The 27229-nt window shown below is 39.3% G+C and overlaps 1 protein-coding gene across 5 annotated transcripts in view; it reads left to right on the top strand.

Annotated features, from left to right (window-relative positions):
* The window catches only part of Rasa2 (RAS p21 protein activator 2), a 104123-nt gene that overhangs the window by 59809 nt on the left and 17085 nt on the right, over positions 1 to 27229 (top strand). For all 5 annotated transcript variants that reach the window (XR_005874688.1, XM_005080728.4, XM_040739624.1 and 2 more), the window contains exons 15-19: positions 1613 to 1719; positions 7213 to 7296; positions 21350 to 21427; positions 23306 to 23379; positions 24106 to 24212. Coding sequence is in view for 4 of the 5 variants with exons in the window: in XM_005080728.4 (XP_005080785.1) it covers positions 1613 to 1719; positions 7213 to 7296; positions 21350 to 21427; positions 23306 to 23379; positions 24106 to 24212 (450 nt within the window). In the remaining variant the exon portion in view is untranslated. The remainder of the gene's footprint in view (positions 1 to 1612; positions 1720 to 7212; positions 7297 to 21349; positions 21428 to 23305; positions 23380 to 24105; positions 24213 to 27229) is intronic.

Here is a 27229-nt window from a genome sequence, read left to right as displayed (position 1 = left end):
ACACTTGTCCCAGCATGCATAAGATTTTGAGGTATACATATCAAGAAATCATTGTGCTGAATTTTGCAAAATTAGCTATATTAAGATTTTTATTGGAATTCATAAAGTTATGAATTACTACCTCATATTAGTAGTACTTAGTTCTTTTCTGTTACATAAATAAATTTGTCAAAACCCATTGTAGATCTTCCCATAACAGAGGGGGAGGCATAGACCAGGCAGCTACTTATTAATAATCAGGTTTATTTAACTGCATAAAACTGTAAATTCTTTAGCCATCCAAAGAGATTTTATTTTATTATGTTTGCCCAATTTACCCAATACTAAAATAGTATGACTGAGTTGTCTAACTTATATATGAATTCAAGTTTTGGTCTCTTGGCTAATTATAATAAAGTTATAAACCATTTATCTTTAAATAAATATCTTTAACCTTCATTATCAATAGAGGAGGCAGAGACTTGTTCCTACGTACATAAAGATAAGTGCTGATTAGATTCCTTCTTCAAGTAGTGAGCTAGATTGAAGCCACATTACCTGCTTGCTAGTGTGTCTTGCTTTTTACTCCTCACACTGTTTGAGGTCATCACCCATTGACTAGATAATGAAACTGAGGTCTCATTTGTTCTTACTACCTGGCATATACATAGCAGGGCAAGCAGTCGGTAGGAAACAAGTATCAGTAAGGGACAATGGACAGCTTGGTGGTGTTCCCTAGTGAGTGATTTGTAAGAGCTAAAAGTCACAACAAATCCAGAAACTCTCTCCCTCACCACCTGCTTCCCTAGCATCTGGTTGTCAGGTCAGTTGTTGACTTCAGTCTGAAACAAGTACCAGAGACGAGTGAGCAGAGCTACAAGTAGCCTGCAGTTCATCTGAGCTTTAGGTGAAATACTGGGAGCTTTTTAAAGTCATATTTCTACCTAATCATTTTTAGTCTTTGAGGTGTTGGTGTTTCTTTTTGTGATAAACACCTGAGAAAAACAATATGAAGAAGATTTATATTGGTTCATAGTTTCAGAGCTTCAGTCCAGCACCAGCAGGACCTGTGCTTTATTCCGGCCTGAGACCAGGCAAACACTGTAATGGGAGGAAGGAGGGAGAGCTGGGAACGAGCCAGGGCCAAAACATGCCCTTCAAAGACATACACAAGAGGTTTACTGGTCTCCAAGATATTCTCCATCCAGTGAACTAGACAATCAAAGTTAGCCATACATACGGCCTTTGATGTCATCAGGATTTTTAGGATGAATTTGAAACAAAATTATATATAAAACAAAATTATAAAAATACTTATTGGCATTCAATGTTGCCACTGGGTAGTGCCAAATACTGTTTTTATTTTTTCATTGTAATTTCATAACTATTTTTCAAATTAAAAATGTTTCTTTAAAAACAGCAACGTTGCCTTTCATTTTATTTGTTATTTTAAGTTGCAGCATTTTTTTCTTTTAGTTTAGCCACAATCATTAGTATCATCTCACAAACTCAGTTTTTACTTTACAAATTATTTTCCTCTCTCCTACATAGTTAGCATAATGTTTTTTTACTTTATCATCTTTGGTTTTTAATTAGTGTTTTTGCATGACATTTCACCATTTTATCCCTGCAGATAACCCTCATGTTCAGTACTCTGCAGTGACCAGCTTTGTGTTTCTTCGTTTCTTTGCTGTAGCGATACTATCACCTCATACTTTTCATTTGCGACCTCATTATCCAGTAAGTGTTTGTTCCTCTCAAAGCTTTACTCCATTTTTATTTACTTTTAGTAAAATGAAGAAAAAACACTGTTACTGCTGTGCTAAGATGTTTCACAAGTGATAAAATGCTCATAAGTTGAAGTCTGCTGATGAGCAGGAGGGAGGCACATCAAGGTTTACCTCTGCTGTTCTATACATGTAGTTTTCGATAATACAAGTGCTATTGGTCCTTAGTTACAGGATGGTGGTAATGCTTTATAGTAGTGGTTTTGGCTGGTTGTTTAACAGACCCTTTCCTGATTTATTATAACAGTTTTTTTTTATATTTTGAGACAGAAACTTATTACATTCGCCAGATTGACCTTAACTTGCAACAATATCCTGCTTCAGGGTATAGGCACACCTGTTGTTAAACTGAGTTTATGATAGTTTAATCATGAGAACATTTTTAAATCTCAGAAATTTGAAGAAAAATGAAATCTCATTTCTAAACTGTGTAGGAACCTAATTTATTTGGTATCTTCATATTTTTGCTTTCTGTTCACTTAAACTATATCAAAATGCAAGATCTTAAATTTTTAAGGCATGTAGTTTATTTCTGAAGTACTACTCAATTAAGTTTAAATCTTCTTTGCATATATACTTGTTAATATTTTAAGGTTCCTTTTTAAAACTTATTTCTACATCCTTCTCTCCATGCAGCATATTTTAGTCATTCCGTAGCTTTTTTATTCTAAATGCCTTATTCTCTTGATGCTTTTAGCTGCTGGTTTGTATAACTGATAGTAAGAAACATTTAGTGATTACTTTGTACTGAGCTTTGTTTTAATCACTTCCCTATATGTTTAACTCAGTTAGGTCATCCTAGTCACTGTAGGAATAAATTATTTTATTAGCTCCATGTACAGGTAAGGAAATCACCATGCAGTAACTTCTCTAGGCTGACATAACTAAGGTTCCATGATTGGATCCTACCCAATTTGAAGTGGATTCAAATGAGACTAGGTTCAGTCTCCATAGTCTGTAAGCAGACTAGTGCTGACACGTCAGCCACTGTCACAGTGCTCAGTGCTGGAGATGCTGCAGCATCTTGACATTCCCTCCTTCCTGTACTCGTGGTCCGTCAAGTAATGCAGTGTTGAAGATATGTAGGCTTTGCAGCTGAACTGGATTCTGAGTGCCCACACCTTCCCTGGATAGCTCCACATTGTTAGCTGAGTGGCCACATGGCAGTGGCAAAAGATTAGATGTTTTATGTAGCCTGTATCCTTTTGTTCATGGAGCAATCCATTCTGTGGCTGTGTTAACTAAAGCTGTAAAGAACTGAAGCAGTGGAAGTTTGCCAGCAATATTTTGTACTAAATTCATGACTCTGCCTTGTATTCAGACTTGGGATTCCTAGATCAAATGTTAAAATAAAATCCCACCAACCACAAACACTTTTAGATCACTTTTCATGCAGTTTTCCTATTCCAATTTTTCCTTCTTTTCTTTTGGTCCCTTTTTGTTGGGTGGTCTCTAACAGATCTTAAACCACCCTTCATTTTAAAGAAATTTTGAAGTAGTGGGAATAGAGAAAACATTATTTGGTATTGGTGCGTAATTCAGGAGCAGAGTTGGTCAAACGTTACTAAATTTTGCATTAGAAATTCTTTGAATTTTGAGAAACTAATTATAGAATGTAGTTTTAGAGTAGACAAAAAAGAGTAGATTAAAGAACAGGAAGTTAAATAATCATAGCAAGGACACTAAATATGAACTGTTCTTGCTGAAAGGCAGATTCAAGGAGGTGTGTGTGTGCACATACATGTGTAAACAAGTAACTAGTTTTGAAAATACTAGTTTTAAAATATGGAGGAGCTGGAGCAATGAAGTTAAGAAGGCATACTGCTCTTGCACAGAACCCAAATTCATTTCCCAGCACCTATGTCAGGCAGCTCACAGCTATCCATATCTCCAGCTTTAAGGGACCTAACACCCCCTTCTGAACTCTGGGCACCTACACCCTCATGTGCATATGCCCACATACAAATACATATATGCATATAAAAATCTTAGGGTTTTTATTGCTGTGAAGAGACACCATGACTATGACAACTTTTAAAAAGTAAAACATTGAATTGGAGTGGCTCCACTTACAGTTTCAAAGGCTCAGTCCATTATCATCATGGTGAGGATCATGACAGCGTGCAGGCAGACATGGTGCTGGAGCTGCGAGTCCTACATCTTGACTCAGAGGCAACAAGACTTCAACCTGCTGTCACACTGAGAGAAGCTTAAACAAGAGAGACCTCAGAGCCCACCCCCACAGTGACAGATTTCCTCCAATAGGGCCACACCTCCTAATAGTGCCACTCCTTTTGGGGACCATTTTCTTTCAAACCACCACAATCTTTAAAAATATAAAATTTAAAAATATAAATACTGAGATGAACTAAGGGCTGAGACTATAGCTCAGTGGCAAGGCGTTTACCAAGCATTTGTGAAACCCTACATTCAGTTTCTAGTACTGTCAGAAGAATGAAGAAAAAGAAACCTTCACATGAATTGCTTTAGCAATAGGGTTTTATTTGTTTGTTTGTTTTTCTTTAAAACACAGATTATAAACCAGGTGGTGGTGGTGCACGCCTTTAATCCCAGTACTTAAAAGGCAGAGGCAGGCGAATCTCTGTGAGTTCGAGACCTGCCTGGTCTATAAAAGCTAGTTCCAGGATAGCCTCTGAAGCCACAGAGAAGCCCTGCCTTGAAAAAAACAAACAAAAAAGAAAAAAAAAAACCACAGATAATATGAACATTGACTTGACAAGCCACTGTTGAAGTTTCATAAAGGAATAATTGCACTATTTTCACTATACATACCTCTCATTCTCTCCTTGATAACCCCTTTTAAGACCCTCCCAAGGAAGACCTCTTTAACCCGTTAGTTTTGTTCTATGTTCCTCATATGTATCTGTAATACCCTGTGGACTCCCTTGCTGAGGCACAGATAATGATTCACAGGACTAGGCTCAAATATAGGTTAAATGTAATTTATTTCGGGGAGAAGTAGAAGTCACTTACACAAGAAGCAAATGGCCTCCATAGGTTCCAGCTCTAAGGATCTGCACAGGCTGCTCCCTGTGACCCCAAACCTAAACTCACTCGCCGTCACATCCTTACTCATGACCACACCCAAACGTGGTCAGCGCTACAGGTGTGGACGGAGTGGATATCTCACTACACTCTGTCATGGCATTTTTATATTCTGTTCTAGTAACATCTGTATAACCTTCGGTTGAATTTAATAAATGTTACATAGCGTTTGCTGAGTGACAATATACAGTGAAGGGGAAATTTTATTACAGTTTCTATGTAGATAGTACCAGGGAATCAAAGCATCCGAATAGCATGATTGTACAGTAGTAACCATGGTTATATGGTTCTAAATAAACTTGTGGTGACCTAAAATTGAATAACATATGCATTGTTCTCTTTTGCTAGTTTAAGAAAAAATAATTTAAAACACTGTGTTAAGAGAATCTTTTTCTTTTGCTAGCCGCTTTGGTTTATCCCCCGCCAGTCGCCTGGGCTCTGCTGCGCCAGCCTGGTTCTCGATCCGCATGAGTCCCAAATAAACACACAGGAGGCTATATTAATTATGAAGCTGTTGGCCTTGCTTGTTTCTAACTGGCTAGCTCTGACTTAAGTAATTACCCCATAATCGTTAATCTAAGTATGTCTCTTACCGGAGAATAGTTCCAGGCTTCCTACCCCAATGGCGGTTACATCTCAAACCCCTCATGTTACTCCTACCCAGAGTCCTCCTGGACTCCTAGCCCCACCTATCTAGATTCCTAATGGCCAGACAGTGCTTTATTAGCATAAGACTTCCCCAACACACTGAATTTAAAAACCAAATTTAAGCAGGGTAGAGGTGGTGCATGCCTAAGTGCCCAGCATTTAGGAGGCAGATGTAGTCGGATCTCTTGAGTTAGCTAGAGGCCAGCTAGATCTACGCAGAAAAACCATGTCTTCAAAAACCAAAGAAACAAAACAAAAGCAAAATTAGATAGGAAATTCAATTCAAATTTAATTTTTCCAAAACTTTCAAAGAATGATACGTAGTAGGGACCTCTTAGAGATAGGATGGAATCCTGGATCCTCCATGTGAAATTTTTTTGGATAACCACAATTTATAACTTTTTTCTGGATATTTTATATTGGTCATATACCAGATGTTACTTCTTCAGATTTCTTTATTATTTCTTCCCCACCACATTGATTGCCTGTTTTCAATGTTGGGGTAATAGGAACTAAGGCAACATGTTTCCTTAACTAAATTTCCTTGATAATATACTTTACTGTGGTAGATAGTTGGTTATATAAAAGTGAAGATTGGTAGTGGTTTATCAGGCTGTACACATGGTCAAGTCACTTATTGAATGTAAAGTATACCTCAGTGTAAAAGGAAAAGCTTGCAGGGCACTGGTGGCACACACTTGTAATCCCAGCACTCAGGACCATGTGGACTTCTGAGGCTAACCTGGTATACAGAGCGAGTTACAGGACAGTCAGAGCTACACAGAGAAACCTTGTCTTTAATATCATCATTTCCCTCCATCACTGCTCACAAAAGAAAGGAAGGAAGGAAGGAAGGAAGGAAGGAAGAAAGGAAGGAAGGAAGGAAGGAAGGAAGGAAGGAAGGAAGGAAGGGAAAGATCAAGGACTCATGGGAGAATTCCTGTCCATTTTACTTATATTTACTTCTGTCAGGTAGACAGACCTGAAAGATAGCTTGGATAACAGACCCAAATAGTTACCCTGTGGTAAGATCCTGTGTCAGCAGGGTGACTTCATTGCCTAGTCTGAATTTGGATTCTCCCTCCACCCCTATGGTGGAAACAGTTGATTGCAAAAGCCATTTACGTTCTTCAAATATGCTTACAAGTAGACTGAGTACAGGAAGTTGGAAACACCCATTTTAAGTTATATGGTAGAAAAAAAGTTCTGATCTTCCAAAAGTGAATAAAATTTGTGGTGTGATTCAGCCTTATTGGGTACAGTTGATTAATAATGCCTTTCAAGGGAACAAGTCAAGTCATTAAATCTTTAATCTGTCTTTTTTTTTTCTTCTTTTTGATGGTACTGAGATGGAATCTAAGACCTCTACCACTGAGCTGTACCCACACCCCTCATTTTACTTTTTATTTTGAAACAACACAATCACATTAAGTTGTCCAGACTGGACTTCAGTTCACTTTGTAGCTTCAGCAGGCCTGGAGTTTGCAGTCTTCCTGTCCGAGCCTCCCAAGTAGTTAGTTGGGATCACAGACCTAAACCACCAACTTCTTTAGTCTCTTAACCCCTGAGTTCTGTACGTTATCCGATGCTTAGCTACATTTTAACCATTTTGGTTTGAATAAACTTTTTTTAAGCTGCTATTTTAGAGCCATACAGTCAATTTACTCCATTCTGCTTTTTATATAAATTCTATTTCTTGAAAAAATTAACAAGAATTTTGGTCATTTTTTAGGATACACAGACAAATAGGACATTAACTCTCATCTCAAAAACCATACAGACTTTGGGAAACTGGGGAAGTCTATCCAGAAGAAAGGTGAGTCTATAATAGAACTTTTCCTTCTTTTCATACTTATATTTTATTATACCCTAAGATTCCTTCTTCACTTACCTCCTTCCATACTAAAAATAAAACTGGAGAGTACATGTTCAGAGACAATAATTGTTAGTTAAAAAGTTAGTGAAAGTTCTATGTAGCCTCCTGTTGAAGGAGACAGTAGTGCTTAACCTGATATACCCAGGGTAAGGAGAGCAGCTAGGAAGGAAAGACACAGGCAGGCATAGCTCCATAGCCACCTAGCAGCTTTGAAGGAAGTCTTCAGCTCCAGCCTGAATAACTCATGGAAATATGTGACTAGCTTGACCCTTGGCTTCAAATAGAGTCTATCATTTCTTAGTGCTCTGCTTCACGGCTCTATAAACTTCTCCACTCATGAAGTCCTTTTACCCAAGAAATGTTTATGTAACCTTAGGTATACAGATATAGAAAATCATTACAATAAATCAAACATTTACTGATAATATCTTAATTTAGCATTTTGAAATACCCAGCACCCAATGTGAGGAGAATCTTTCCGTTATTTGCTTCAGCAACTGCTGTCCTGCGTTTTTATTTAGTTTGAGATCCAGGAGGAAAAAGGCCAAAGAATGATGACCATGTTCACAGCTGTGTCACATGCTTTCAGGGACCTTCTTTGCTCCTCAGTCCCTCTCTCATCAAGAGTATTCATCAAAGAGGAGAGAAGAGCCATCTTCTGATTGATAGAGTAGCTGTGGTCACTGGCTCCACAAAAGAATAGGCTTTGCTGGCACCCAGCAACTGGCCCAGCATGAGTTACCTTTAGTTATCAAGAGCTGGAAACAACAGAATTGAACCAAGCCAGGTCATGTTCAGAGAAGGGCTGAGCATGATACACCTACACCATGTGCTGTGTGGGGAAGAGTAAAAACCAACCACTAGTGCCTGGAAGTTGTGACTCTGAACCATTCTGAGTTCACTGGCTTTCTAATGGGTGTGGCAGAGGTCCACCCCTGGGCGGAAAGTACTGGAATAAGATGGTGAATGTGAAGTCCCTAGCCCTTCCCCACATGGAGAGTCTAGTCTCCTGTATTTGCTTCTGTGCCAAATCTGTGTCTACAATACAAATGAGATAGCACTAAGTCCTTGGCTACAGAGCTAGCTCTGCCAGGTGAACTGCCATGAGTAATTAAGACTGATTAGCCAAGAGGAGAAAACTCTGCCCTACTTGCTATCTGACATGAATGAAATCTGTGGATCTCAGAGATTTGGGGAACCAAAAGAATGTATATAATTGTCCATGTGCTCTCTGGGAATTGGCTGTATCAGCTGAGGAACAGCATAGTGGCCAGCTTACCTACTCTGTGAAGATGAAATTAGAGTCAGGATCCTCAGGGAAAATGGGAGTTGGTAGGGAATATGGAGGCTAGAAGCCATAAGAGTACTTCATCTTACACAACTTGGTCCTGGAAACCTGACTGGGACAACACAGGAATGAAGAAATGACAGGCACACATACAGAAAAGCTGGGATTGGGTGAGCTGTGCTTATCTGATGGGGGGCACCTACTAACTAACCACTAAACTAGGTCTACCCATCATTGTATATAGCACAAAAGGAAGGGGTTAGTCAGTCTCCATGGGAGGTCTCTGTTTGGCGAGCAGTTCCAAGCAGTAAACTTCCTGGAGGAGGAAGTTGTATTTGGTAGTTTTTGGTTTTAGATAAAGGTCACTTCTAAATATTAGTACTGAATCAAAAGAAGGTTTTGCCATTTTCAGGGGTCTTGTCAATAATACATATTTACACAGCTTCGTCTACTTTCCACAGTACAGTATGTTTTAAGTTCCAGGTTATATAGGCAAACTTGCTGAAGAAAGGTGTGTACAGTTTTTTATTTGTGATAAGTATATTTAGACACTTCAATCACTCATTCCTGTTTGGCTAGTGACATGGGAGCAGCCCCTGTGACCTAGAGGCCTCACCCTTACATTATTACCTTTCCTTATCACTGTCTCTCAACTCTTAGGGTTTTACCTTTCCATGACTGCTTTCAACCTTTCCCATAAAATCAGAAATTTCTGAAGGGCTGGGGTGTAACTCAGTGGTAGAACTCTTACCTCTTATACATCAGACCCCAATACTACTGTAAGTGTTTTATGGTAGTCAGAGGGCCAAGAATTGCCACAAAGATCACACCAAGCAATAGACCTCACACTGTTGGAACCTCCAGCTTGCTCCTGCATGGTCTGAGATGCTCTCTCCAAACCCAGTCCTTTCAGGGAGTCACCAACTAACAAAAGGTGCCAAAAATCCCAGTTCTGCATTTTTGGCAACTGTGGTAGCTCCTCCTTTGAAGTTGCTAGCAGCCCAAGTCCCCACCTAAAGTGATCAGTTTTTGACTGTACTTGGGCACAAACCCAGCTTGTGGCAGACACATCATCACCCCTCTCCTACAGGCTACATAAGCTCCCTGCTTTAGTTTGGGATTGTAACTTCTGCCTCTATCTCTGGGACTGGAGAACTCAACCTGGGAGAGTTGCTTTGCTCAAATAAACCTGTTCTTTTACTTTTTCAGTTCACCTTGGTCTGACTTACTGTGTCAGCAGAGTGTAGAAAACCTATTAGGGAAATTATAATGGGGGGGTTCGAGACAGGGTTCCTCTGTGACTTTGGAGGCTGACCTGGAACTAGCTCTTGTAAACCAGGCTGGTCTTGAACTCACAGAGATCCATCTGCCTGTCTCTGCCTCCCAAGTGCTGGGATTAAAGGCATGCGCCACCAGTGCTTGGCTAGGAATTTGTAAATCTTAACAATCAAATTTACCTTATTTATCAAACATGTTACTTATCTGAATTTTCTATAAGCTTGGTGTTGAACAATTAGCAAAGACATAAGTAGTTAGAATACATCTTAAATCAGGTTTTGCTAATCTGAGTATACCTTTATAACTTTGTATGTGATTCAGCTCTGGTTTAGAATATACTGTATATGATAATAAAATTTTATAGTATGTTGTAGTAAATCTAACCTTAAATTTTTGCCATCATATAAAAGTCCATACCAGTCCCAAAATATTTGGAGACTTGTTGCTTCCTAAGTCTAAAAAGAAGATACAATGATAAACAGAGTGTAGGGGCCCAGGAAAAAGCTGAAGGAAGACCCAGTCTCATATAGTATGCAAGAGCAAAGAGTGTTTGTTTACCAGCATATGCATAGTTGTTTACCTGTACAAAATGATGGTGATCCTGAGAGGAGCATGCTTCTCCTTTTAAGCACATTTAGGGGAATTTTAGAAACATTTAGGTCATCTCAAACATAATGAGTTAAACAGGCTGCAGTTATATTAATATATTTTTGATAGGCTGAGTTCTTAGTACTTTATTTTTGGACATATTTGGGCAAGTCTGGGATTACAAGAACTGTCCTTACTTGGTCACTATAGTGCGGGTCTGATTCAAGCCTTGTACGTGTTCTCTCTTGTTCCTGATGCCAGGCTGTTGCTTGATTAATAGCCCTTTGTTTAAGAAACTGAAACTAGGGCTGGGCATCGGTGGCACACGCCTTTAGTCCCAGCACTTGGGACGCAGAGGCAGGCGGATCTCTGTGAGTTCAAGGCCAGCCTGGTCTACAGAGCAAGTTCCAGGACAGCCAGAGATACACAGAAAAACCCTGTCTTGAAAAACCAAAAAAAAAAAAAAAAAAAAAAAAAAAAAAAAGGAAAGAAAGGAGGGAGGGAGGGAAGAAAGAAAAGGAAGGAACTGCAACTTCTTTGCTCTTTAAAAAATTGAAACCTAATCCGGTTGTAAAATGAGGAAAACTTAGACCTCTGGAGAGCTCGGTAAGACCAGGAAGTTTTATAGTTGTTAGTTCTGTGCTACATGGTCATCTTAAGATGGTGGTTGCCGGGTGGTGGTGGCGCACGCCTTTAATCCCAGCACTCAGGAGGCAGAGGCAGACAGATCTCTGTGAGACCGAGGCTGGGCTGGACAGCAGCCTCCAAAGCAATACAGAGAAACCCTGTCTCATAAAAACCAAAAAAGAAAAAAAATGGTGGTTAAGTCACATGGCATGTGCTTTTTAGCCTTAGTAAAGATGGCTGCCAGCCATCTTCATGAGGTCATTAGCAAAATAGAGAAGGGCAACATGGTTACTATTTAAAAACATTTTTTCCTAGTATAAAACTCTCATATCTTAAAATGACAGTTGAATTTGAGTTACATACACATTTAGAGTCGAATCCAAGTTGCAAACACACATACATATATCCTAAACAAGAGTTGAATCAAATAAAATATGCTGCAGCAATTAAGATTATTTATATATATATATATATAATTTTTCCTTATTTTTAGATTTTATTTTTAAATTTAAATTAGAAACAAGGTTGCTTCACATGTCAATTCCAGGTCCCTCTCCCTTCCCACCAACCCCCGCAATATCCCTTCATTTCCCTAGGGGGCAGCCATAGTCTGTCATTTCATCCAGGGCAGGGGCTAGACCCTCCCCCAAGAGTGCATCTCTCATTGTTGGATGGGAGCCCAAAGTCCATTTGTATACTTGGGATAAATACTGATCTACTACCCAAGGCTCAATAGATTACCTATGCCTCCTTACTGACATCCATATTCAGGGGGTCTTGATCAGTTCCATGCTGGATTCCCTGGTATCAGTCTGGGATTCAGGAGCGAACCCTTGTCAGGTCAGCTGTTTCTGGTGGTTAAACCAGCCCAGTCTTAATCCCTTTGGTCATCAGTCCTCACTCTCTGTTACTGGCTTTCTTGAGTTCAGCTCAGTGCTTAGCCATGGGAGTCTGCCTCTGCTTCCATCAGCCACTGAATGAAGGTTCTGTTTCCCAGACTCTCTGGCCATGGAATTGTAGGCTGGTACTCCCCAGATCTATGTCTAAAATCCATATATGAGAAAGTGCATGCCATGTTTCTCTTTTTGTGACTGGGTTACCTCACTCAGGATGGTTTCTTCTAGTGTCATCCATTTGCCTGCAAATTTCAGGATTCCATTGTTTTTTTCTGCTGAATAGTACTCCATTGTGTAAATGTACCACATTTTCTCTATCTAGGTTGCTCCCAAGTTCTGGCTATTACAAATAATGTTGCTATGAACATAGTAAAACAGACATCCTTGTTGTATGAATGGGCATCTTTTGGATATATGCCTAAGAGTGGAGTTGCTGGGTCTTATGGTAGGTTTATTCCCATTTTTCTGAAGAATCTCCATACTGATTTCCAAAGTGGCTGTACGAGTTGGCATTCCCACCAGCAGTAAAGGAGTGTTAACCCTTTCACCACAACCTCTCCAGCATAAATTGTCATTGGTGTTTTTGATTTTTGCCATTCTGACAGGAGTAAGATGGTGTCTCAGAGTTGTTTTGATTTGCAATACCCTGATGGCTAAGAATGTTGAGCACTTTCTCAAGTGCCTCTCAGCCATTTTAGACTCCTGTATTGAGAATTCTCTATTTAGTTCTGTAGCCCACTTTTTAATTGGATCCTTTGGTGTTTTGGAGACTTGCTTCTTGAGTTCTTTATAAATTTTAGAGATCAGCCCTCTGTCAGATGTGGGGTTAGTGAATATCTTTTCCCATTCTGTGGGCTGCCTTTTTGTCTTGCTGACTGTGTCCTTTGCCTTATAGAAGCTTCTCAGTTTCAGGAGGTCCCATTTATTAATTGTTGATCTCACTGTCTGTGCTACTGGTGTTATGTTCAGGAAGCTGTCTCCTATACCAGTTAGTTCAAGGGTACCACCCACTTTCTCTTCTAAGAGGTTCAGTGTGGCTGGATTTATGTTGAGGTCTTTGATCCATTTGGACTTAAGTTTTGTGCATGGTGACAGACATGGATCTATCTGCATTCTTCTACATGCCAGCATCCAGTTATGCCAGCACCATTTGTTAAAGATTCTTTTTTCCATTGTATATTTTTAGCTTCTTTGTCGAAGATCAGATGTTCATACATGTATGGGTTAATATCAGGGTGTTCAATTAGATTCCATTGGTCTACCTGTCTGTTTTTGTGCCAATACCAAACTGTTTTCAGGACTACAGCTCTGTAATAGAGCTTGAGGTCAGGGATGGTGATGCCTCCAGATGTTGCTTTGTTGAGTAAGGTTGTTTTGCCTATCCTGGGTCTTTTGTTTTTCCATACAAAATTGATTATTGTTCTTTCAAGGTCTGTGAAGAATTGTGCTGGTATTTTAATGGGGATTGCATTGAATCTGTAGATTGCTTTTGGCAGGATTGCCATTTTTACTACATTGATCCTACCTATCCAAGAGCATAGGAGATCTTTCCGTTTTCTGAGGGCTTCTTTAATTTCTTTCTTTAAAGACTCAAAGTTCTTGCGATACAGGTCTTTCACTTGTTTGGTTAGCTTTACCCCAAGGTATTTTATGTTGTTTGTGGCAATTGTAAAGGGTGATGTTTCTCTGATTTCTTTCTCAGCCCTTTTATCATCTGTATATAGTAGGGCTACTGATTTTCTTGAGTTGATCTTGTAGCCTGCCACTTTGCTGAAGGTGTTAATCAGCTGTAAGAGTTCCCTGGTAGAGTTCTTTGGGTCATTTATGTAAACTATCATATCATCTGCAAATAGTGAAAGTTTGACCTCTTCCTTTCCAATTTGTATCCCCTTGATCTCCTTTTGTTGTTATATGGCTCTGGCTAGAACTTCAAGTACAATATTGAAAAAGTTTGGAGAGAGTGGACAGCCTTGTCTTGTTCCTGATTTTAGAGGAATTGCATTGAGTTTCTGTCTATTTAGTTTGACGTTGGCTGGTGGTTTGCTATATATAGCTTTTATTATGTTTAGGTATGTTCCTGTTATCCTAGATCTCTCCAAGACCTTTATCATGAAGGGGTGCTGGATTTTGTCAAAGGCGTTTTCTGCATCTAGTGAGATGATCATGTGATTTTTGTTTTTCAGCTTGTTTATATGGTGGATTACATTGATAGATTTTCATATGTTGTACCATCCCTGCATCCCTGGGATGAAACCTACTTGATCGTGGTGAATGATTGTTTTGATGTATTCTTGGATCCACTTTGCCAGTATTTTATTGAGTATTTTTGCATCAATGTTCATGAGGGATATTGGTCTGAAGTTCTCTTTCTTAGTTGTGTCTTTGTGTGGCTTGGGAATCAAGGTTATTGAAGCCTTGTAGAAAGAGTTTGGCAAAGACCCTTTTGCTTCTATTTAGTGGAATACTTTGAGAAGAATTGGTATAAACTGTTCTTTGAATTTCTGGTAGAATTCTGCACTGAGGCCATCTGGACCTGGGCTTTTTTTGGTTGGGAGACTTTTGATAACTGCTTCTATTTCCATAGGGGTTATAGGTCTATTTAAATTGCTTATCTGTTCTTGATTTAATTTTGACAAGTGATAGCTATCCAGGAAGTCGTCTATTTCCTTTAAATTTTCGAATTTTGTAGAGTACAGGTTTTCAAAGTATGACCTGATAATTCACTGAATTTCCTCAGAGTCCGTTGTTATGTCCCCCTTTTCATTTTTGATTTTGTTAATTTGCATATTCACACTCTGCTGTTTGGTAAGTTTGGACAAAGGTTTGTCTATCTTGTTGATTTTCTCAAACAACCAACTCTTCGTTACATTGATTCTTTGTATTGTTTTCCTAGTTTCTACTTTATTGATTTCAGCCCTCAATTTAATTATTTCCTGGCGTCTACTCCTCCTGGGGGAGTTTGATTCTTTGTGTTCTAGAGCTTTCAGCTGTGCTGTTAATTCTCTAGTATAACTGTTCTCCAGTTTCTTCATGTGGGCACTTAGTGCTATGAACTTCCCCCCATAGCACTGCTTTCAAAGTGTCCCATAGGTTTGGGTATGTTGTGTCTTCATTCTCATTGAATTCTAGGAAGTCTTTAATTTCTTTTTTTTTATTTCTTCTTTGACCCAGGAATGGTGCAGTTGTACATTATTCAGTTTCCATGAGTTTGTAGGGTTTCTGCAATTTGTGTTGTTGTTGAATTCTAATTTTAATGCATGGGGGTCTGATAAGATGCATGGAGTTGTTCTAATTTTTTTTTTTGTAGCTGCTGAGGTTGGATATGTTGCCAAGTATGTGGTCGATTTTTGAGAATGTTCCATGTGGTGGTGAGAAGAAGGTATATTCTTTTTTATGTGGATGAAATGTTCTATAGATGTCTGTTAATCCCAGTTGGGTCATTACTTCTATTAGACCCTTTGCTTCTTTGTTGAGTTTCTGTCTGGTATTCCTGTCTAGTGGTGAGAGTGGGGTGTTGAAGTCTCCCACTATAAGTGTGGGGTTTTATATGTGATTTAAGTTTTAGTAATGGATGCCTTTGTATTTGGGGCATAGATGTTCAGAAATGAAACCTCATCTTGGTGGATTTCGCCTGTGATGAGTATATAATGACCTCCTTCATCTCTTTTGACTGATTTTATTTTAAAGTCTAATTTGTTAGATATTAGGATTGCTACCCCCACTTGTTTCTTGTGTTCATTTGATTGGAAAATCTTTTCCCAACCTTTAACTCTCAAGTAATGTCAGTCTTTGAGAGTGAGGTGTGTTTCTTGTATGCAGCAGAAGGATGGATCTGTCTTCGAATCCATTCTGTTAGCCTGTGTCTTTTTATGGGTGAGTTAAGGCCATTAATATTGAGGGATATTAATGACCATTGATTGCTCATTCTTCTTTGATTTGGAATGGTTGGTGGTGGTAGAATTATGTGTGGAATTCCACCCCTTTTTTCTTTTGGCTGTTGGTAAGGTGGTATTATCTAATGCCTATGTTTTTCTGATTGTAGTTAACTTCCTTGGGATGGAGTTTTTGTTCCAGAACTTTCTGTAGGGCTGGGTTAGTGGATATGTATTGCTTGAATCTAGTTTTGCCATGGAATATCTTGTTTTCTCCATCTATAGTGATTGAGAGCTTTGCTGGGTATAGTAGTCTGAGCTGGCATCCATGGTCTCTTAGTGTTGGTAGAATATCTACCCAGGACCTTCTGGCTTTCAGAGTTTCCATGGAGAAGTCAACTGTAATTCTGATAGGTTTGCCTTTATATGTTACTTGGCCTTTTTCCTTAGCTGCTCTTAATATTCTTTCTTTATTCTGTGTATATGGGGTCTGATTATTATGTGGCAAGGGAACTTTTTTTTGTGGTTCACTCTATTTGGTGTTCTGTAAGCTTCTTGTACCTTCATTGGCATGTCTTTCTTTAGAAAGTTTTCTTCTATGATTTTGTTGAATATGTTTTCTGCCCCTTTGAGGTGGTTTTCTTCTCCTTCTTCTATACCTGTTATTCTTAGGTTTGGTCTTTTCATGGTGTCCAATATTTCCTGGATATTTTGTGTTTAGGGATTTGTTGGACTTAAGATTTTCTTTGGTTGATGAATCCATTTCTCCTAGTGTATCTTCAACTCCTGAGATTCTCTGTTCCATCTCTTGTATTCTGTTGGTAATGCTTGTCTCTGTAGTACCTGACTGTTTGCCCAGCTTTTCTATTTCCAGCCTTTCTTCAGATTGTGTTTTTTTTTATTGTTTTATTGTTTCTATTTCAGTTTTCAACCCTTGCACTGTTTTAATTGTTTCTTGCCATTTTTAGTTTATCTTTTTGTCCATTGTTGCATTTTATGAATTTATTGGTTTGTTTTTTCTTCCATTTCTTGCATTTTATTGTTTGTTTTTTCTTCCATTTCCTGCATTTTTTTGGTTTGCCTTTTCTTCCTTTCTTGCATTTTTTGGTTTGTTTTTTCTTCTATTTCCTGCATTTTTTTTTTTGGTTTGCTTTTTCTTCCATTTGTTGCATTTCTTTGAGGGATTTTCCTATTTCCTCTTTTAGGGCCTCTATTATTTTCATGAAGTTGTTTTTAAGGTCATTCTCTTCTGCTTCATTTGCATTGGAATGTTGGCATCTTGCTGGTGTGGAGTCTCTAGAATCTGGCGGTGTCATATTTGTTTTTCTGTTGCTGAGTGTGTTTTTGTATTGTTTCTTTCTCATCTCTTCTAGTGGGTGCAGAAAAAGCCCCTTACTGGTCTGGTGGTTAGGGGACCAGAGTTCCCTTTCGGTAGGTGCAAGCAAGTCCAATTCTCTGGTAGATCTTCTATTCCTTGTCCTAGTTCTGGTCCCGTGGGTGGAGAAGAAGCCCAGGAATCTGGGGTGCATAGTCTCCCACCTGGTCCCCTGGTCCCTTTGGTGGAAGAGAAGACCTGGGATCTAGGGTGCGTGGCTCCTGCCTGGATTGGAGGCTCTGTGGCATTCCCCAGGCACTGGTCCCCTGGACCCGCTGGTCCCCTGGACCCGCTGGTCCCCTGGTCTGGACCCGATGGTCCCTTGGTCTCGTTGGTGGAAGAGAAGACCTGGGATCTGGGGTGTTTGGCTCCCACCGGGATGGGAGGCTCTGTGGGAGTCCTCAGTCACTGGAAGGCACACCTGGATGCGAGGTCTTGTTTACCTGGACCCGCTGGTTTCCTGGTCTCGTTGGCAGTCCCCAGGCAATCCCCAGGCACTGGAATGCAGGCCTGGATGCAGGGCCTGTTTTACCTGGTCCTGCTGGACAAGCTGGTCCCCTGGTCCTATATAATCTTTTTTGTTGTTGTTCTGTTTTTTGGTTTTTTTGTTTTTGTTTTTCGAGTCAGGGTTTCTCTGTGTAGTTTTGGAGGTTGTCCTGGCACTCACTCTGTAGACCAGGCTGGCCTTGAACTCACAGAGATCCACCTGCCTCTGCTTCACGAGTGCTGGGATTAAAGGCATGGACCATCAGCGTCCAGCTAAGATTATAAATTTAAAGCCAAATTTTGTTACAGATATTATTAAACTATACCCAATGAGCTGAGAGAGAGTTTACAGCATAGTCTTGGGAGATTAATTTTTAGATCAGAGCACAGAGAAATTGTGAAGATTAAAGATTTTTTAAAATGGAAAGTAGAGAACATATAGAGTGGAGCAAGATTAGCTGTAAGATATCTGGGGTCATTTGTGCAATAGTAGTTGTTAGTATTTTTGAGAATTTGGAGAACAAGTGCACCAATTTTTTGTCCACTGATCTGCTATGAGGTCAAACTGTCAAAAAGGAGAGGACTACAAAAAGAAATTCTGCTGGAGGGAATTTCTGTAAGCTCTGTGAGGGCGCTGAGGGATGGGAAGCTGCAGGGCTACCGGTGGAAGCTGAGACATTGTGCAGTGGGACAGAAAGCTAGGCGAGACCAGGGGAAAGGGGAACCAGCAAGTGTCTTTGGTAGAGAGACACAAAGTGTATAGTAGCCCAGGGCCAAAAGATTTAAGTAGAAAGTTGCCCACGTGGTGGGCATCCCAAGGGCATAGCAGTGTTAAGCCTAAAATCTGGAACCTGAGTCACCACCACGAGACTGACTCCAAAGCAAAAACAAAGAATCTTTATTTGTGGGTTCACTTAGGTCCTTCCATTTGTCTGAAGTAGCGCCAACAATGACAGTGGCACAACAGAAGCAGAGCAGGAGAGACCCAGAGCATCAAGGAAAGGGGGTTTTTATATAGTAGCCAGGCAGGAGGGAGAGGCTTGGGGAGCTCAAAACCTGCCTAACTATCAGCTTAGGATTGGCTCAAGCCCTCTAAAATGGCATAGTTACAGCTTTGGGATTGGCTCAAGCCTGGACTGAGCTGATTGGCTGCCCCCAGTCTAGGGGAATATTCCAAACCCAGGGGAAATTCCAAGCCTGCTGGCCTGGGAATGAATGGTCAGTTTTTCTAGCTTAGGGATTGACTAATTTTGAGGCAGAGATGGCTCTAGTTCCAGGGCCAAACTCTGTTTCTTTCTGTGGTTCTTTTTGGCTCACAATTCTGGGGCCTGGGCAGATTTCTTTTACATGTCCCCAATCTAGAGGCCGAGTGTGTTCTTTGACTCTAGTTTTAGAGTTAGGGTGTTTTTCCCTGGCTCTAGACTTAGGGATAAAGTGTCTGAAGCTGACTCAGGTCCTGAATCCAGGGTGTGTTTCTTTGACTGGGTTGGGGCTTTGGGCTGAACCACTCAGGGTCTGTAGAGGGACTGTGGACCAGGGATTTTCTGGGGCCTGGGTCTCTCAAGATAGAGCAGATAGCAGGAGAAAAGGGAGATGTCCACATGGGTGTAGCAGACTCTGAAGGACCCAGGGAGACAGGTAGGTGCCCATTTTTAGGGCATGTCAGTCCAGAGCCTAGAGAGACAAGAAACAAATGGTTAGAAAGCAGGTAGAGGAAAGCAGCAGCTGAAGAAACAGACTCTAGAATTTGGAATCAAATTTTGTGAGTGGCAGAAGCCAGCAGAAACAAATGATCCTTACATACCTTAGGAGAGGACTCTACAGTGGCAGAGAGATGCACTAACCAGCAAGGAGTATGTGCATGCTGGGGCTGTTATTGCTGTGGATTTCTCCTGTCTGCCAGGTCCCACAGCCCTTCACAGCCACAAATGAACACATAGAGACACTATATTAATTATAAAACTATTGGCCAATGACTAGGGTTTCTTACTGGCTAGCTCTGCTTAATTATTAACCAATTTCTATTAATCTACGTATTTCCACGTGATCTTGGCTTACCGGAGAATATCTGGACCTTCTACTCCTTTGTTGACTACATGCTAACTGTTCTTTTTGGCAGACTCCCTCTGCCTACCTTTCCTAGAATTCTCCTCGTCTCCTTTCCCTGCCTATCTTCCTGCATTATTGGTCAACAGTGTTTTATTCATCAACCAATAAGAGAAACATATATACAGAAGGATATCCCTCATTAGGCTGGTCTACCCCTTTGCCTTCTCCCCCTCCTGCCAAGTCAGACCCAGACTCCACTTTGCAACAAACTTACAGATCAATCAATCAATGATATATTGGTCAAAGATATTTTAGACCAATTCTTTGTATATATAATCTTATCATTTATTAAAGACAAAAAGCAAATTTATATACTAATGAGATGGATATACTTGTTTATGTTTCCATAAATAAATATTAGTTGAGAATTTGATACTGTAGGATATAGTTTTTCAAATTGGATCATATTTTGATTTTGTAATTATTCAGTTTGCACAAACATATAGTACAGAAATGTATTACAGGGGGCTGGAGTGATGGCTCAGTGGTAAAGAGCACTGGCTGCTCTTCTGAAGGTCCTGAGTTCAATTCCCAACACCTACATGGTGGCTCACAACAATCTATAATGGGATCTGATGCCCTCTTCTGGCATAAAGGCATGTGCGCGCGCATGCGCCACACACACACACACACACACACACACACACACACACACACACACACACACACACAGGTTTTTTGAGACAGGGTTTCTCTGTATTGCTTTGGAGGCTGTCCTGGAACTTGCTCTGTAGACCAGGTTGGCCTTGAACTCACAGAGATCTGCCTGCCTCTGCCTCCCGAGTGCTGAAACTAAAGGTGTGCGCCACCAACGCCCAGCATACTCATATATTTTTTAAAAGTATATTACATAAACACAATGGCAGAAGTGTATTTAAGACCATTTTTAAAATTGTTGGAAATTCCCTCCTAATGTCAAGACAGAATTTACTTATAGTTTGGGGGGGGGGTTGTTTGGTTTTGGAATTTGTTTATTTAATGAAACTTAAGTCAGCAACTTAAGCAGTTAAATCAAACATTCTAATATAATAAAATCCAAAACTACTAATTTGATACATGCTAACTAATGCTGTGGGAGAATATTGTCTATAATTAAATCATTATGCTTCTGTTAGAGCAAATGCCTTCATGTTTGGTAAAAACAGCTCCATTCCTAATATACTGGAACCCAGAGCTGTGTGCTGAGGTCTTCCAGGCAGCAGTGATTGGTGATGTGTGATTTGTTGGCATGCAGGGTGCAAAGCATAAGTGTGGTGTGAGCAGAGTGAAGCTGTAGTGACGTGCTCCCATGCATAGGTAGCACTGCCAAAACACCTCACAGTTGTGACATGTTTGATTTTGAATTAGTTCTTACTGTTGTGCTTTCAGAAACCTCCTATTGACACATTTTTCATGACCCCTTTTGTGGAGTCACAACTAACACTTTAAGAAACTGCCTATTTAACATACACAAATCCTCTGCTTTTTTTTATAGTCTCGTTCCAAAAAGTCAGTCATGTGTGAATTTCTCAAAATGTTTCAAGAGGAAAGATATTTTACAGACGTGAAAAAGGTATGGTTGTTTTACTTTGGAAATAGGAAACTTTCTTGTCATCTAGCATAAGAAAATTAATATCTCATTCTTCCTAGAAGTCAGTCTCCAATTAACAAAAAAAAATGTTTAAACTGTCAGTTATTAAGTCTACCTTTAAAGCTGTGAGATAAGCAAGACTTAACAATAACTGCTGTTGCAGACTTCTAGAGTTAGCTTTCTCAACTACAACACTATTAACATTTGGAGCTGGGTAGTTCTTGATTTTAAAAGCTAGCCTTTACATTGTAGGGTATTTAGCAACATCCCTGAATTCAACACCAGTAGCATATCCCCGATTTTGAAGACCAAAAGTGCTTTTAGCTATTGCTAGACATCCCCCAGAGGACAGAATTAACTTTTGTTAAGAACCTTTGGTCTAGGACTAAAGCCTGATAGCACTTGTGTAGTAGAATGGGTACTCAGTTGCCATAATAAGACAAAATTGGTGAGCAAGATGGCTCTGTAGGTAAAGGCATGTGTTGTGGAGCCTGATGACCTGAGTTTGATCTCTGGGATCCACATGGTTGGAAGGAGGGAACCAACTCCACACAAGTTGTTCTCTAACCTCCATGTTCATGTGTGACACACACAAATTCCCATACACATCCACACAAAACAATAAAGATGTAAAATTCTGTTTTCAATGAATTACCACCCAGCCAAAAAAAAAATTATTTTTAAATCTAAACTAAACTTGAAGAAAGTACTGTGTCTTCGTTATCACAATCCTAACTCAGTGAACCAAATTAGCAAGGGCAGTCTCTAAAGTATGTTCAATCAATTTCTAGAGCATGATTTAGCAGTTGATGGCCAGAAACACATTAAAGTACTTTCATAGGGACTCCATAAGTAAAAATTCTGGCACCAGATAGATTTTTGTTTTGTTTTGTTTTTTCAAGATAAAAACTTACTATGTAGACCAGGCTGGCCTCTAATGCACAAATGTTCCCTGCCTACTTCCTGAGTGCTGGGATTAAAGCAGTGTACCACTATGCCGAGCCTAGATTTTCATTTTTTTATCTAGAACAATGCAAATTCGCCTAAAACTTTTTTAAAGCAATTATTGAAGGCTCTTGAGAAATTTTAAAAAATAACATTTTCATTTGGGGAATATGGTTGAAATGTTTTAGGTGAATTTGCATTAGTAAATTCTTTGTATTCAAGGCCTTATGGATACCAAGAATATAGATAAGAGCTAGCTGTGGTGGTATGTGCCTATAATCTTAGTGTTAAGACCAAGACAGGAGGATTAAGTCTAGCCTCAGAAATAGTGAGATATTGTCTCAAAAAGAATTACAGTTAAGGATTATACATTGAGCTATTTCTATAGGGAAATCCATTCAGAATTTGAGTAAGTTAAGGATAAACTTTTTAGAATACCTTTCATTTGTAAATTAGGAACTTTCTATATTAAATGTGTTTTATTTTATAGATCATTGTAGAATGGGCCTCTTCAATCCAAGATGGTCTAAAATCTGAAATATTGGAATATCTAAAACTTCTTGAATGGACATGATGTCACAATGGAAAATTCCACATGACCTCATGTGATAGGTCACTAAGTGCAGGTTTAGTAAAACTACTGTTTAAAATTATCTTTAGTCTATGTGTGTTAATTTTGTTTGGAAATGAGCCCAGTCTCCAAGATATCTTACTATATATGAGAATATTTCAGAACCCTAAATCTGAAGCAATTTGGTCTTGAGAATTTTGAATAAAAAAATTCTCAACCTGTATTATCTATACTCTTTAATAATGAAGAATTTCCTAATAAAATCAGTGATGTATAAGACAAGACAATTTTTTATGATATACCTAATTCTACATACCATAATACTTTCCCATTTCCCCATTTAGTTCTTAGATGAAATTTCATCCACGGAAACTAAAGAGTCCAGTGGTACGAGTGAACCTGTGCACCTGAAAGAAGGGTAATTAATTAAATGGGACATGACAGTTCTGTTCACTGTAGACAGTAAGTACAAAGCACATGGGTCTAAGAGTCAAGAAACCTGAGTTTCCTTCTGTTCCAGGACTTCCTAAGCTTCTGCAGTCAGGTAATGACCCTCTCTACCTGTCCACTCCATATCATGGGGCAGCACTCACTGACTGCACAGTCCCAAGGTCCTACAGTTAAGAGACAGCTCTGGTCAGCCTTAAGAGTAGTTATTACTAGGAGTTAGTGGGATGGAAATGAGTTACCTGATCCTTTTTATTCTATATAGCAGTTTTAAAACTACATTACTTAGGGGCTAGAGAAATTGTGTGGTGATTAAGAGCACTGGTTGCTCTTGTAAAGGACCTGGATTCAATTCCCAGCACCCACATAGTAGCTCACAACTGTCTATAACTTCAGTTCCAGGGGATCTGATGCCCTCTTCTGACTTCCACCAGTACTGCACACATGTGCATAGATACCATGCAGGCTGAACACCATACCTAAAAGTACAACTAAATAAAACAAACCTACATTAATTAAAGATTGTTCCTTTAGTGTGGCCTAAGTGAAATATATGAGTCATCAGTGGAAGTCACTGTCATACACTAACAATTATACATGATTACCAATGTCCTCTAGTAGTAAGGGTTAATTCTTTGTTTCAGGTGAACAATTTTAATCTCTGAGACTTAAGTGTTTATGTCTGTTATGTTGGCAGTGAGATGTATAAAAGAGCCCAAGGAAGAACCCGTATTGGAAAAAAGAATTTCAAGAAACGGTGGTTCTGCTTGACAAGCAGAGAGCTCACCTACCACAAACAGCCAGGTAGGGTTGTGTTTATGGCTTATTGTGGGTTTACTCTGCTGGTTCTAGGGTCTGCAGGGAATCCCTGCACAGTGAATGGTTCAGAGTTTCTCACAAAGACACAAAAGACTAAACTGGAGTGCTTATTTTATCACATTGTGTGGTATAATAAAACTATAACATAAGAGCCTGCATAAGCCAATGTGAGAGTAAAACAACTGAACTTGGTAAGTAAGACAGTATAGCAATAAAAACAGAAAGGTGCAGGCTTAATAGAGTAGCTAGCAACCGCAAACATTCAACTTGCTAGGGTGTTCAGGAAGTTTTTGAAGTCCCATCAAATCCGATCAGTAAATACCTACTAAGAACACTTCTCCAAGAGTGAGAGAGAGAGAAAGAGAGCACTTCTCCTATAAATTCCACAGTGACATAAACACCTGATGTGGGATGCTTGAAGAGACTATAGAGTGCTTCACTGGAGACTACTGAGGAGTAGTGATTGGGAAGAGATATTTTAAGGAGATGGGGTCTTGACCCAGAACTCTGGGTTTAAGCAATCCTCTTGCATCAGCCTCCCAAACTACTGGCGTGTACTGCTGTATCAGCTAAGAGAAAAAAAAATTTTTGTATATACATACGCATATGAGCAGCTTACCCAGAATGAATGAATATACATATGTATGTGTATATAGTATATATCCAAGTATATTGGTAAGAAATGTTTTAGAATATGTCGCATTTTAGGCATCCAGATAGTTTGTTATAGTATATAAATATGTAGCTAATGATTAATAGGCTTGCCTTTCCAAAGTGTTTTTAAATCTGACTTTGAATGTTTCAGAATTCTGTTTATACTGAATTTTATATAAATATTCTCACCTGCCGGATGTGGTGGTACAGGGCTTTAATCCCAGCACTCAGGAGGCAGAGGCAGGTGGATCTCTTGTGAGTTTGAGGCCAGCCTGTTCTACAAAGTTAATTCCAGGACAGCTAGGACTGTTACACAAAGAAACCCTGTCTCAAAAAATCAACTAAATAAATATTCTCACCTATGGATAGTATTGTTATTTATTATGTTTATGTCAATAGTACAATTAAGCCAGGCATGGTAGTGTATACCTTTAATCCTAGCAGAGACAAAGTTGGAAGCCAACCTGGTCTATGCATAGTGAGTTCTAGAACAGACAGGATTACATATGAAGAGACTCTGTCTAAAAGAAAGAAAAAAACAATAGTAATAATTGCAATAATAGTAATAATAACAATAGTGCAATGAAATAAAATGTAAGGTAAATGAGTCATTTTCTGTGGCTAAACAAGTTATTTCTTCCTCAGTTAAAGCACTGTCTAGTCCAAGCCAGTATCCCAAAGTCTGCTGGTTATAACATCCTTTAAGTTACATGATAGTGATGGTGCCTTTCTTCTGAGAACTCTACATATATACACATAGTTTGCATATGAATTTCATGGACCTCCTAGGCTCAAAGTACATCTAAGTTGTCAAGTTTAGCCTTTGTCCTATTCACTGATGTTAAGGGATGGACTTCATAGAATTAGACTATTGGAACCTTATGGATGGATATATTGGAGCTTTGTTGTTCTGTGTTGGAGGAAATACACAAATGAGATGTGAGATTGTTTACGAAAGCATGCAGTTCTAAGCATACGTGCTTGTTGTTTTAACTACTTTAATGGATTTTTTTCAAAATGTATTACATACTTTCCTGCCTTCTAAAAAAGAACTCATTGAATGTAAGTTAACATTTTCTGGCTGACTTGGGGTTATCATTGGTAATGTTAATTATATATAGTGCCCTAGTCACTGCGTTTTCAGAGTCCCTAAGAGTGGGTACTTTTCCCCCCAGCTAAACATTTTAGACTGTGCTTTTTGTGTTCATGTGTTTGCTGTGCAGTTTATCTCTCACTTCTTTTAACCAGGCTGTCACCTTCAATTTCTTATGCTGTCACTAAAGTGTCTTACTCCCCTTCCCTGTCATCAATCAGTCTTTACTTCTTACTGCTAATGTACTGTGAATTAAGGTGCAGGGACTATATATGTTAAAATTACACGTAAGAGCAAAGACTCAAATGAAGATGTAAGGGCTTTCCCCCACAAATCAAATACGTGGGTTTCCTATTTGCTAAAGTCTGTCTTCTAGCTATTATCTTGGTAACCTAAGCTGGTAATTACTTCCTGTTGCTATTGTTACTGTAAATTTTACTATAACAATAAATTTTGATGTCTGAATACCTCCCAGAGTTTTTGTAACATAGTTGTGGATCATTGTCTTTCATTTGATCTTCCTGATAGATAAATGTATTCTGAATCAATAATAGGATCTCTTCCCAATTTGCTGTTTAAAGAATTAATAGAATTTTATCCACTTTAAAGATCTTTTTTCTCAAGTTGTGGTGCTTACTTAGGAAGTCGCTGAGAAGCAACTCATAATGAGAACAATTAATGTGGCAGATGAGTGTTCTCAGATATTTAGTGATCAGCCCATTAACACCTTGACAGATTTTTGTAGAAGTGAGTGTTGTCTTTAAATTCCTATAATCTCACCGTTACCTTGTCATGTGATGAAATCGAATGAGCTGCTGATGTTCCAGTTTCTTCGGGTCTCATACAGCCCCACCTTGCATTTGTTATACAGGACTTCACCAGACTAGCTCTTTTTTTTTTTTTTTTTTTGGTTGTTCGAGACAGTGTTTCTCTGTATTGTTTTGGAGGCTGTCTTGGAACTCGCTCTGGAGACCAGGCTGGCCTCGAACTCACAGAGATCCTCCTACTTCTGCCTCCCAAGTGCTGGGATTAAAGGCATGCACCACCAACTTCCGGCCGACCAGACTAGCTCTTAATGTTTCATTAATATACAATTTTTATGCCCATGGTTCTGCATATACTCTAAATAGAGATCTTTCCTTCTTCAGGTCTGTGATCTGATGTCCTGTAAGCCTCAAATTGTGTCAACACTTCATGGAAGTCATTTTACGTCTCTAGCCACTTTGCTGCCTGCTTAATAGGAACATCTAGCACA

This window comes from Mesocricetus auratus, unplaced genomic scaffold (assembly GCF_017639785.1).
Source record: "Mesocricetus auratus isolate SY011 unplaced genomic scaffold, BCM_Maur_2.0 Super-Scaffold_100691, whole genome shotgun sequence".
NCBI lineage: Eukaryota > Metazoa > Chordata > Mammalia > Rodentia > Cricetidae > Mesocricetus > Mesocricetus auratus.
This window is presented reverse-complemented; position numbering and strand designations above follow the sequence as displayed.